The 13919-nt window shown below is 43.0% G+C and overlaps 1 protein-coding gene across 1 annotated transcript in view; it reads left to right on the top strand.

Moving 5' to 3' along the window:
• Positions 1-13919, top strand: part of LOC137332311 (protein diaphanous homolog 1-like) — a 347604-nt gene that overhangs the window by 308080 nt on the left and 25605 nt on the right. Inside the window, exon 26 of the mRNA XM_067996041.1 lies at positions 12513-12602. Within this exon, the coding sequence (XP_067852142.1) occupies positions 12513-12602 (90 nt within the window). The remainder of the gene's footprint in view (positions 1-12512; positions 12603-13919) is intronic.

The following is a 13919-nucleotide window of genomic DNA, read 5'->3' as shown; positions in this document are numbered from 1 at the left end:
GTTAGATTAGCTTATAATCAAACTTAGAATTTACTTTTCTTTTTCCTTAAACGTTATATTTCACAATTTAGCATGAAGCAACATGACTCAAAGGTGCACAGAGACATGATTCATGTCTTTGCTTTTACATGCCCCAAATTACACGCTCCATTATGAGCTGTTGCCTACAGCGAGGCAGAGAAAATTGGAGGAAAATATATTTCTGATTCACAGTTCTACATCGGCTAGTGATAAATGGGAAGATTCAGACATTCACTGGCGCTGATTGTACTGTGTTTGGGGGGGTTGAGGCATGTTGGGGGTTACGATGTGTTGCTGAGCCACGCAGATGGAACTTTACCTGACTTTACAATATCTGACCAGGGAATGTTTGATGTTGAAACTGGATGGCTTAAATGGAAGTTGTTAAATTTCCTAGCAGTAACGTCCAGTACATAAAGTTATAAAGGATTAAAGCAGTTTCACTAATATAGTAGTTCTGAAAATCAAGCTGTGATGTTCATGGTGACTGTTTATTTTCTTATATTTTGACTAATTTTGATTTACACAACCTTTTTCATCCTCTTTTGAAGGGGGATTTCTTGATTGATGTGAGCATTTGTATTTTTTTCACCAGTGGGACAGCCATAGGTCAGAGACGGTGCAATAAGAGAGTATTGCAGTGAGAACTGCATATAGAACATTCAGTACAGAGAGAGCAGTCCTGAGAGACTGCAGGAGTATAGTATTCCCACTTCAATTTAAATTGTTCAGTTGAGAGGGTTCAATCATAAATATGACGGTAAAGGTGACCTCTGTCAGAAGTCAAATATTTTGCAAGTCAGGATCATGAGCCTGTACACGTCTATGGTTATGAATTCGGAGTTCCTTAGGTCTTATTTTCACAACCACTAGAGTTGCAGAATATCAATGGGCTGCTATTCAACAGTAAAGATGGTGGGACTAAAGCTAAAGCTGTTATGGTCAGGTTAAGGTGTCAGCCATGGCTCAATGGTAGCACTATCACCTCTGAGTCAGAAGGTTGTGGGTTTGAGTCCCACTCCAATGACTCGAGCACATAATCCAGGCTGACACTTGAGTGCAGTACCGAGGGACTACTGCACTGTCAGAGGTGCCGTCTTTCAGATGAAACGTTAAACCGAGGCTCCATTTGCCCCCTCAGGTGGATGTAAAAGATCCAATGGCACTATTTCGAAGAAGAGCAGGGGGTTCTCCTTGGTGTCCTGGCCAACATTTATCTTTCAACCAACATCACTAAAACAGATTACCTAGTGATGTGCAAATTAGTTGCCGTGTTTTCTACATTACAACAGTGACTGCACTTTAAAATTATTTAATTGGCTATAAAGCGCTTTGGGATGTCCTGAGGTCATGAAAGGCGCTATATAAATGCAAGTCTTTTTCTTTAATGCCTCTTCTTTTCAAACAACCATCTAATTCCCTTTTAAAGAAATTATAGACTCTGGTTCAACAATGGTTAGTGGCAGAGAATTTTTATCTGACTCCCCCTTAGTACTTTTTTATGATCATCCTGCCCTCTCGATACCTTCTTTCCAAGCAGTGGGAACAATCTATTACCATTTACCTTATCGTAACCCTTCATAATCTTAAAGATCACTAACAGCAACTCCCCCACCCTTATTCTTCTTAGCTCTAGGGAAAAAGTCCTAACATCCCAAGCCTCTCTTCATAACTGTAACCCCTCATCCCTGATAACATCCTAGTGAATCTACAGTGCATCCCTTTTCATTGTTTCTAAATCCTTGTGATAATGTGTTGATGTAAAAATTGCAGTTTTAGACATGTGCGAGCTAACTAAGGTCTCGTACAAGTTCTTTCACCTACTTCTTTATACTTCTCTTTCTATCTTGACGCCTTTCCAATTTTGCCGTGGGTGAATCTAAAGAACTTGTCGGTGATTGATAATGTGCATACTGAAACAGGTCTGGGCCAACACTGTAATGATTTGTCTAAATAGGATTGACAGAATATTTATCATTTCAATTTCCACCCTGTTAATCCAGTTGATTATGCAATGGCATCCTACTATTAGATTTACAGCCAAAACAAGTCAAATCTATATTATTTAGCATACTTGCATTAGAAACATTGGAAGGGAGAAAAATACAAGCCCTGGACATATAAATTAATGAACTACGAGAACATTACTGTCTGTATGTTAGCTTAATAAGTGAGAGATTTTTCCATCAATCAGTTCGCACAACTCTTAAAACTTCAGGTAGATAAAAGCAAATCAGAAAGGTTGCCAACTGCAAAAGTTTCAGAATCAAAATGACAGTTGGCCGAAACAAAAGCAAACATTTGTTACTTAACCTAACGATGGAACTTAGGTAGGCAACTAGAGGCTTATTAACCTGTTAATAGCAGATAAAATACAAGAAACCATTCTAAGGAATAGGCTGGAGGAGCGCCTATAAAACAATTGCTTAATAAGTAACAGCCATTGCAGATTTGCAACGGGAAGATCTACTTGAGGTCTTGATTTTTTTTGGACATTGCAAATGAAGTGGAACTCCCCATGATATTGTTTATCTCACAAAGTCCCATGTGACAGACTATGGGAGCTAATGAAACTAAAACCATGGGTATCCAGGCCAGAATATTGGGCTTGATAAGAAGTTGAATAAAAAATAGAAAATGCTGAGTACTCGTGAAAGGTGTAGCATCAGTTGGGGGAAGGGGTTGAGGGAAAGTACCCCAGGGATCATTGCTTGGACCTCTGTAGTTTCTCACCTACATAAATAACCTGAATACAGAAACCAGTGGCAGGCTTGTTAAATTTGCAGACAGCACTAAAGTCAGGAGAGTGGGAAGGATGGAGGATACCATTAACTATGTACAGGATTTAAATCAGTTAAGCAATTAGGCAGACAAATATAAAGTATTGCATGTAAATATAAAACGAAGGAATGGAATTAGCATAGGAGGGTTTAGAAAGGAACCTTGGAGGAATACTTTCAATATTGAGAATATGGCAAAGCAATTAAAAACATTAATAGGATCCATTCAGCTGGTTAAACCCCAGCAATACCCACTGTGCATGAGTCCCCAGGTCTTGGCCCTGCCAACTTTCACCCCAGCTCTCTAGGTTTGGATAAGTGGGACATGACCCTAGTGGGATGAGTATGCACTCGAGCCTGGGTAAATAGAAACCTCAAAGGTGGATGTAAGTTTCTCAGTAACTTGATTTGGAGGCTCTTAAACAGGGTGCTGGGTTTCTGCACATCAGATATACGGCTGAGCAAAGGGAATCCCACACGTGTATTGAAAGTTTCAAAGAACCTCCCCCTCCCAAGGAAAATAACTGTCACTGCCTAAGCTCATCTGTTGCTGAAACCCTCATCCATGCCTTTGTTACCTCCAGACTGGACTATTCAAATGCTCTCCAGGTTGGCCTTCCATCTTCCACCCTCCATAAACTTGAGCTCATCCAAAACTCTGCTGCCTGTATCCTAACTCGCACCAAGTCCCATTCTCCCATCACTCATGTGCTCACTGACCTACCTTGGCTCCCGGTCCAGGAACGCCTCGATTTTAAAATTCTCATCCTTGTTTTCAAATCCCTCCATGACCTCGCCCCTCCTTATCTCTGTAACCTCCTACAGCCCTCCGCGATCTCTGCGCTCCTCCAATTCTGGCCTCTTGTGCATCCCCGATTTTAATTGCTCCACCATTGACAGTCATGCCTTCAGCTGCCTAGGTCCTATTCTCTGGAATTCCCTTCCTAAACCTCTCTCTCCTCCTTTAAGATGCTCCTTAAAACCTACCTCTTTGACCAAGCTTTTGGCCACCTATCCTAATATCTCCTTATGTGTCTCAGTGTCAAATTTTGTTTGATAATCGCTCCTGTGAAACGCCTTGGGACGTTTTACTACGTTAAAGGATCTGTATAAATGCAAGTTGTTGTTATTGTAACTTTGGTGCTTGACTTAACCTATTTTTTGTTACCTGTTATAATGAGCACAAATGAGCATTCAGGGTTATCGGGTGGGGTAAAAATTTCACATTTTTGATTGAATTTTAGCTGAAAAAGTGCATTAAAGAGGTGGGTAATCAGGAGAGATGTGCAGCGTAATAGGGGAGCTGAATGGCCGGTTAGGATTGAGGGGAGGCGCACAACATAGGATAGATGATGAGCTCAAGGCCAGTGATGGGGATGAAAGGTGCTCAGCAGGAAACAGTGCAATCTGGTCTGATTAGGTTATGGTCTTTTTCAGTTTTTTTTTTACAACTCAGAATAATTTAACTCTGGCATTTTCTCCCCCTAATTGCATAGTTGGTAAGTGCACTCTTTCGTGGTACTGAGCCATATGGACCGAGGTGGTCCCAGGTTTCATGTCTGGTCTGTGCTAGGTTAGCTGATTGGAGCTGGGATATAATGGCAAGTGGCACTCAGTTCCACGGTAGAAGAAAAGGGCTCCCACTCCTCGTCATTCTCCAGTGACACCAGCTGGAAAGTGTATGTGTGTCAGGCGCAGACAACTTCGGGCTTGGCTACAACACCTTCCCACGGTCAAATAGACTGCTGGCACTGTCTGTCTAGGCTCACTCGTGAAGAAAGACCACTTTGGCAAGCAAGCTCCCATGGAACCAACAGTTGGCATCGGGAGAGAAGGGAAGGGGAAAAAAGAATCAAGCTGTACTCTGAAGGCCTTAGTGTAGCAAAAACAAAAACCAGGCTTCCCTCTAACCTGGCACTGAGCCATAATCCATCATGTAATCCTGCTGCGGATTGGCCATAAGGAGTACACTGTTAAAGGGTTGACTGCGACATCTCTAAGGAGGGCTCTGTGAACTTTAATAAGCGTTTGTTGCAGACACTCTCCCTTTAACAGCACTGCCTTTGCTGCCCCTGGTACAGAGACTAACGCACTCCACTGCTAAAGACTGTTGCTAAGTAACAGTCTCCCTGAGCCTGTGGAAGGAGCTTGGCTGCTGCCTGCGTCAACTGGGAAAATGACTTGCTCTGCACATATAAAGTACGGGGGAGTACGGAATCATCAACCAGATTCATCAAAGGCGTGCTGGATTTTTCTTTTGCTGATTAGCTAGCTGGCCACAATTTCTCTGACATACCTCGCTAATGTAACCCACATCTACAGGATTTATCTGTTTTGAAAATAAATCGTTAGTAAAATCTGTGTAAGAAAAGATTCCTGACACCAAAAGTAATTGCATGCATTTTTACTATGGTCGTACATCACACATAAACAGACTTGCAATCATTGCAGCCATTTTACCTCCTACGCCTACTATCTGATAATTGTATATAAACATACAGTTCCTGTATCAGCAGCAGCCAACTTGCTAACTGCACAGTTACTGTGCCTTTTCAGAAATCTCTATTAAACATGAGAGGGGATTGCTGAGATGTTGTTGGATAGCTTTAGTAGGTAGAGCAGAGTTCAGAGTAGAAAAACATAATTCATTTTTTTAAGTTTACACCAGAACAGCACATTATCAAACACTCAGAGGCTTCAAAAGCTGTTAGTGAAGAGTTTAAAACAGGAAATTTTGAATCACTGCAGCTGCTTTTATGCACATAAATGCCATATGGATTCCAGATATCGAATGGCTGCTGTCAGATAATTTCCATGTTGGAAGAAATTAATCTGAAGGAAATTTCTGATGGTTTTGAGATGGTTTAAATTACAATTAAGAAGGACTGAAGATGATGAGATTACCTTAATTAATTATGCAGTTTATTATATTTGTTCTTTTAACACTTTAAGGAATAATTGACTTTTAATTCTGTGGAAGAAACCTGCAGTGCATAGATTGGTAAAACCACAAAGTGAAGTGTGGTTGGTTCCCTTTAAAACAAAACTGAAATTCAATCTGTTTCTTTCATCTTACTATGGCTGCAACCAAACAGCCAAAGGAGAGGTTCTTGTCCCATGTGATAGGGCACAACATGGGTATGGTAGCATAGTCGTTATGTTACTGGACTAGTAATCCAAAGGCCTGGACGAATAATCCGGAGTCATGAGTTCAAATCCCGCCATGGCTGCTGGGGAATTTAAATTGAATTAATTAAATGAAATCTGGAATAAAAAAAACTAGTACCATGAAACTACTGGATTGTCGTAAAAACCCGTCTGGTTCACTAATGTCCTGTCCCTGTCTGACTCCAGACCCACAGCAATGTGGTTGATTCTTAATCGGCCTCTGAAATGGCCTAGCAAGCCACTCAGTTGTACAATCTTGCTACAGAAAGTCACAACAACAATAAAACAGATGGACCACCCGGCATCGGACCTCGAGGCACCAGACACGACCAAGGCAAGGCAAACCAAGCCCAGTTGACCCTGCAAAGTCCTCCTCACTAACATCTGGGGACTTGTGCCAAAATTAGGAGAGCTGTCCCACAGACTAGTCAAGCAGCAGCCTGACATAGCCATACTCACAGAAACATACCTTTCAGCCCATGTCCAAGACTCTTCCATCACCATCCCTGGGTATGTCCTGTCCCACCGGCAGGACAGACCCACCAGAGGTGGCGGCACAGTGGTATACTGTCAGGAGGGAGTGGCCCTGGGAGTCCTCAACATTGACTCTGGACCCCGTGAAATCTTATGGCATCACATCAAACATGGGCAAGGAAACCCCCTGCTGATTACCACCTACCGTCCTCCCTCAGCTGATGAATCAGTCCTCCTCCATTTTGACCACCACTTGGAGGACGCACTGAGGGTGGCAAGGGCACAGAATGTACTCTGGGTGGGGGACTTCAATATCCATCACCAAGAGTGGCTCGGTAGCACCACTACTGGTCAAGTCCTGAAGGACATAGTTGACAGAGTGGGCCTGCGGCAGGTGGTGAGCGAACCAACACGAGGGAAAAACCTACTTGACCTCGTCCTCACCAATCTACCTGTCGCAGATGCATCTGTCCATGACAGTATTGGTAGGAGTGACCACCGCACAGTCCTTGTGGAGACCGAGTCCCGTCTTCACACTGAGGACACCATCCAACGTGTTGTGTGGCACGACCACAGTACTAAATGGGAGAGATTCAAGACAGAGCTAGCTGCTCAAAACTGGGCATCCATGAGGCGCTGTGAGTCATCAGCAGCAGCAGAATTGTATTCCAGCACAATCTGTAACCTCATGGTCCGGCATATCTCTCACACTACCATTACCAACAAGCCAGGGGATCAACCCTGGTTCAGTGAGGAGTGTAGAAGAGCATACCAGGAGCAGCACCAGGCGTACCTAAAAATGAAGTGCCAACCCGGTGAAGCTACAACACAGGACTTACATGCATGCTAAACAGTGAAAGCAACATGCTATAGACAGAGCTAAGCAATTCCACAAACAATGGATCAGATCAAAGCTACCATATCCAGTCGTGACTGGTGGTGGACAATTAAACAACTAACGGGAGGAGGAGGCTCCGTGAACATCCCTATCCTCAATGATGGAAGAGTCCAGCATGTGAGTGCAAAAGACAAGGCTGAAGCTTTTGCAACCATCTTCAGCCAGAAGTGCCGAGTGCCTCCTCCAGATATCCCCACCATCACAGAAGCCAGTCTGCAGCCAATTCGATTCACTCCACGTGACATCAAGAAACGGCTGTGTGTACTGGATACAGCAAAGGCTATGGGTCCCGACAATATCCCTGCTGTAGTGCTTAAGACTTGTGCTCCAGATCTAGCCGTGCCTCTAGCCAAGCTGTTCCAGTACAGCTACAACACTGGCATCTACCCGACAATGTGGAAAGTTGCCCAGGTATGTCCTGTCCACAAAAAGCAGGACAAATCCAATCCGGCCAATTACCGCCCCATCGGTCTACTTTCAATCATCAGCAAAGTGATGGAAGGTGTCGTCGACAGTGCTATCAAGCGGCACTTACTCACCAATAACCTGCTCAACGATGCTCGGTTTAGGTTCCACCAGAACCACTCTGCTCCAGACCTCATTACAGCCGTGGTCCAAATAGGGACAAAAGAGCTGAATTCCAGAGGTGAGGTGAGAGTGACTGCCCTTGACATCAAGGCAGCATTTGATCGATTGTGGCACCAAGGAGCCCTAATAAAATTGAAGTCATTGGGAATGAGGGGGAAAACTCTCCAGTGGCTGGAGTCATACCTAGCACAAAGGAAGATGGGTAGTGGTTGTTGGAGGCCAAACATCTGAGCCCCAGGATGTTGCTGCAGAAGTTCATCAGGGCAGTGTCCTAGGCCCAACCATCTTCAGCTGCTTCATCAATAACCTTCCCTCCATCATAAGGTCAGAAATTGGGATGCGCGCTGATGATTGCACAGTGTTCAGTTCCATTCACAATCCCTCAGATAATGAAGCAGTCCGTGCCTGCATGCAGCAAGACCTGGACAACATCCAGGCTTGGGCTGATAAGTGGCAAGTAACATTTGTGCCACACAAGTGCCATGCAATGACCATCTCCAACAAGAGAGAGTCTAACACCCTCCCCTTGACATTCAACGGCATTACCATCGCCGAATCCCCCACCATCAACATCCTTGGGGTCACCATTGACCAGAAACTTAACTGGACCAGCCACATAAATACTGTGGCTTCAAGAGCAGGTCAGAGGCTGGGTATTCATTCTAGTGACTCACCTCCTGACCCCCTTTCCACCATCTACAAGGCACAAGTCAGGAGTGTGATGGAATACTCTCCACCTGCCTGGATGAGTGCAGCTCCAACAACACTCAAGAAGCTCAACACCATCCAAGACAAAGCAGCCCGCTTGATTGGCATCCTATCCACCACCTAAACATTCACTCCCTTGACCAACGGCACACCGTGGCTGCAACGTGTACCATCCACAGGATGCACTGCAGCAACTCACCAAGGCTTCTTTGACAGCACTTCCCAAACCCGCGACCTCTACCAGCTAGAAGGACAAGGGCAGCAGGCACATGGGAACAACACCACCTGCACGTTCCCCTCCAAGTCACACACCATCCCAATTTGGAAATATATCGCCGTTCCTTCATCGCTGGGTCAAAATCCTGGCACTGTGGGAGAACCTTCACCACACGGACTGCAGCGGTTCAAGAATTTGGCTCACCACCACCTTCTCAAGGGCAATTAGGGATGGCCAATAATGCTGGCCTTGCCACATCCCATGAACGAATTTTTTTTTAAAAATGTGGAGGGAAGTGTTAGCGATTTGTCAGTGCAGTACATCAAACAAAAATAGTGTTTTTAAAAAAAAGTATTTTTTGCCCTTCAAGTTTTTTCCTCTCCTCTCTTGAAAGTGCTATCATATAGTAGCCTAGGTACAGTTACCCTCAGTATCCAACCAGGTGCTATGGCTTCATGTGTAAGCCTAACCAGTAAGATTTGGAAGGATATTCGCCCATGGGAGTTGGCACCAACAGAAATGAGCCTGATTTTGCCCTCAACTTGTGTTGGGCTTGTGCATGTACCAGCAAGAGTTGTGGATTAGCGATCAAGAGCAAGAACCGTAGGTAACATTTTTTTCCCCCTCCCTTAGCCAATTGCAGCAACTCTACTATTCACAACAAGAGATCATCTAATTCAGTACAGGCAATTGATTGTCTGGCACCTTTCTGGTCTCGGATCCACACTCGGCACGCTTAACCAGAAAAAACTACTCTTGAGCAAACTTGAAGAATGTTTTCCCATGTAGAATCCATTTGAAGCAGCTTAAGCTAAAAGTTCCAAAATTGAGATTTCTTTAAATTGGACATATGCCATGATTAACAGAATTTGTGTAATGGTAAAATGAAATCTAACACCCTGTAGGAATGGAGGCCAGCTGCTTTAATTTGCTTTTTCTTTTCACCCTCCGGTCTCTAAATAGTCTCTTGTATATTACTGGATTATGGGGACAATCCTTAATTGCAGCGCACCCTGTAATTACAGATTAATTGGCCATTATTTCCACGACGCCCGCAAAGTAGAGAAAGGGGCACCGGACAGATGGATGGAACCCTTGAGGGCTGTCTGGGCGATCCTCGGGGGGGAGGACAGTCTCAGGTTCCTGTTATCCGCTCTCATCAAAAATGTGATCGTAATATGATAGTTTAATAAGTAAAAGACATATGGAGCATTTCTTTATTCACAGTAAATCCTTCTCTAACCTTTTAGTACTTTTGGGTCATGTTGTAGGAATGCTCATGTAGCCTTCAAATATAAAAAGGAGGGGAAATCATTATTGAAGAAGTCAGTTCCCCAAGAGGAAATACATTCTTAAACCCTTTTTAAAAATATATAAACTCATTTGAATCGGGAGAATCAGGACTCAAGTGTTATTCTCTGACCCTCGCTCACATCCTGCAAAGTTCCACACCAGGAGTGCAGCCTGGTTGAATTTGCCTTTGTGTGTAAGTGAGCAGTGTGCGATAGTGTGGAAAAGCGAGGGAAAGTAACTGAGTTAGGGGATGTAATGGGAATAGACAATTTTTATGTTCACCTTCACTAGTGAAGGTACATGCTTCCAGTGTTATGTAAAGTTTTGTTTCAGACTGTACGAGACCCTATTAATTTCTGTGCCTTTATGATGAAGTAAAATAGTTTGCTAGTCATCTCTAGAGGCAAAAATCAAATCTGAAACAAAAAAACAGGAAGTGCTAGGAATACACTGGAAGTCGATCAACGTCCGACAGAGAAAAGGTTAACTGAGTTCTGACGAAAGGTCACGTTAAACTTTTTCTTTCAAATGCCGATCGACCTGCTTTGAATTTCCAGCATTTTCTGTGATTTGTCAGTGGGTTTTTTTTCTGTCTTTTCTGATTGATTTAATTTCCCTGAAGGGAGAAGATCTGTGATACTAAGGATAGTTCTGGCAGTACAGATGGTCAGATATGCTGTTACTGTTGAATTAGATTTGTACTTGAGTTTGCTTGGAGTCCATAAATCTCCATGAGTCCAAGTAATCTTATTTGATTTAGCTTTGTTTCCAGATACAGTCTTTGAGAAATGTTCACGAATATTGTAGCAATTTTCTCAAAACAGTGCACCCTTTTTAAGTCAAAGGAAATAGTCTCATGATGAGCCTGCTTAAAGCATTATGTCCTTCCCCCGATACTCAGTGGGTAAATTCTCTGCTCTGTATATTACTAGGTCATAAAGACCAGGAAGGTCTTTATGCTCAAAATCATCCAGAAAGAGCAATTTGGATCAATCCATTTTATTATTAACCTTGCAGTGTTTCAGACTTAGAATATTAAATCAATATACCAGTAAATTCTTTACATTTTTCAGCCTGTGCTGAATTATCTGATCGTATTGGAGGCACTACAATTTTTTTATTCGTTCATGGGATGTAGGCGTCATTGGCAAGGCCAGCATTTATTGCCCATCCCTAATTGCCCTCGAGAAGGTGGTGGTGAGCCACAGTGCTGTTAGGTAGGGAGTTCCAGGATTTTGACCCAGCGACGATGAAGGAACAGCGATATATTTCCAAGTCGGGATGGTGTGTGACTTGGAGGGGAACGTGCAGGTGGTGTTGTTCCCATGTGCCTGCTGCTCTTGTCCTTCTAGGTGGTAGAGGTCGCGGGTTTGGGAGGTGCTGTCGAAGAAGCCTTGGCGAGTTGCTGCAGTGCATCCTGTGGATGGTACACACTGCAGCCACTGTGCGCCAGTGGTGGATGGAGTGAATGTTTAGGGTGGTGGATGGGATGCCAATCAAGCGGGCTTTGTTTGCCCTCAACAAACCTGAACCTGGAAGGAGAAAGAATCTGCCATAGTTCCCACCCCTGTTCGCTATTCAGTCATTTCAAGCGGAAAGTGAACCTGTGTATGTGTTGGGTGACAACAGGAACAAGCTCTGCTATGATGCGCCCCCAAATCAAACAGCTCACGGACACTCACTGCCTAGGTTTGCACATTAAAAATTGCCATTTGGGTGAGATACCAGGGCAGCTGGCACCAATGGAGTCATATTCTAGCAAGACTCTGTGCCTAAGAAAGAAGGGGAGCATGGATATGAAAAATGGGTAGGGTTGTGTGAAAGTATTGAAATATTTAGATTACTGATGTTATAAACTGGATAGCCAGGTGGTGAAGGATAGAATACGAGAGCCTGGCCTTTAGTTGCTTCAAGCCTTTATTCATAGATATCCACATTACACCCAACACCACATCCTAGATCAGCTCTCTTATAAATGAATACAAGAGAGTTCCCAGTTGATATGCACCACCTGAATACAATTAACACTAATTGATATAAATCACATGGATACAATTAACAACTGACTCGGATATAAGTAACTTGTTGAAAGGCATTGTCATTTTCTATGTTTTGTATTGTAGAAATATATGTGGAATCACGCATTTATTAACTTACTCAGTGCATCGATGCATGTTGTTGTTGTGCTTTAATTCTATTGATTTTGCAGTTCAAAAGGGTCAGTTCGGTAACATGTGTTCATGATCCAAGACCATAGTAATTCCTGAATCAGTTTGCTCAACTGTGATTTCTGAATGTTTGTCTCATGGTTTAGCTGCATCAATTGTTGCCTGACTTCTGTTTCTTGTCTTTGTTCCGTACACAGAGGGTGATGAGACAGGGGTGATGGACAGCCTGATGGAGGCCCTTCAGTCAGGAGCCGCCTTCAGGAGAAAGCGAGGTCCACGGCAAGCTGGTAAGTACTAAACTCGCACAAATTTCCGATTATTATTAACCACAATAGAACATCGGTTTCTGCACTCTTAGAATTTAAACCATAATTGATTAATTGTAAAATGGTGGTTTGAAGAGATGCCAGTGAAATTTCACTGAGCTTTATTGACAAACTATGACTTTCCAGCAGTGTTGTGACAGGAGGATGGGAAAAGCTTGCTGACCTGGGCGTGGACCACTTGATTCACTTCTTCTACACGCTTTACCTGTGTATAAACATGATCTTTTCATCTGAGGTTTCTGTAGGGTATTTCAAAATCACGTTGTATTCTGGACTCGAATCTTGGATCATTTAACCAGGCAATTGCAAATTGCTTACAATTTTTCAGAAATAATGTGGAAAGGCTAGACAAGAAAGCAAGAAAAAAATTAATTTAGTGTCCTGGGAAATATCCAATTTTGCTTCATGTTTAATAATAGGAACAGGAAGAGGCCATTCGGAGCCTTGAGCCTGTTCCGCCATTCAATTAGTTCGTGGTTGATCTGTATCTTTACTCCATCCACCAAGGGTTCCATAACCCTTAATACCCTTACCTAACAAAAATTCTATCAATCTCAGTTTTGAAATTTTCAAGTGACCCCCAGCCTCAACAGCTTTTGGGGGGAGAGAATTCCAGATTTCCACTACCCTTTGTGTGAAGAAGTGCTTCCTGACATCACCTCTGAACGGCCTAGTTCTAATTTTAAGGTTATGCTTCCTTGTTCTGGACTCCCCCGCCAGAGGAAATAGGGTAGATAGAGAGAAACTATCAAATCCTTTAATCATCTTAAACACCTCAATTAGATCACCCCTTAATCTTCAGTACAATAGTAATATTGTACATATTTGAAGACAGTAAGTTCTGTATTTCCCTTTTCTAAATATTTTTGCTGTTCCCATGGAAATCCACCATGGAAAATAAATTAGAGGACAGTTCCTAGTTACGGACTCAAAAATAGCAATTCTGTAAGTAGTGTCACCTCACACCCTCTTGATTTTAGGAAGGAAACCCAAAATATGATTAATTGTACCTTTCTAATTATATATTTATTTACCCACAATTTACAGATTCAGGTGTAACCCAGTTTATTTTCCAGCAACACAATTTCAGACTTGACTCCAAAACTATCACAAAAAGAGTTGGGTTTAGAGGTTCCAGATGACTGCCAATCAACTTGAATTAGATCAATAACTCTTTGAATGATCACAGATGTTTAATTCATTTGTATTTCGGCATAGCCGTGAGGCGTATGTTATACTGCAGTCCATCTCTGGAACAAGGCTGTACGTTGTTGGTTA

This window comes from Heptranchias perlo, chromosome 14 (genome assembly GCF_035084215.1).
Source record: "Heptranchias perlo isolate sHepPer1 chromosome 14, sHepPer1.hap1, whole genome shotgun sequence".
Lineage (NCBI taxonomy): Eukaryota > Metazoa > Chordata > Chondrichthyes > Hexanchiformes > Hexanchidae > Heptranchias > Heptranchias perlo.
This window is presented reverse-complemented; position numbering and strand designations above follow the sequence as displayed.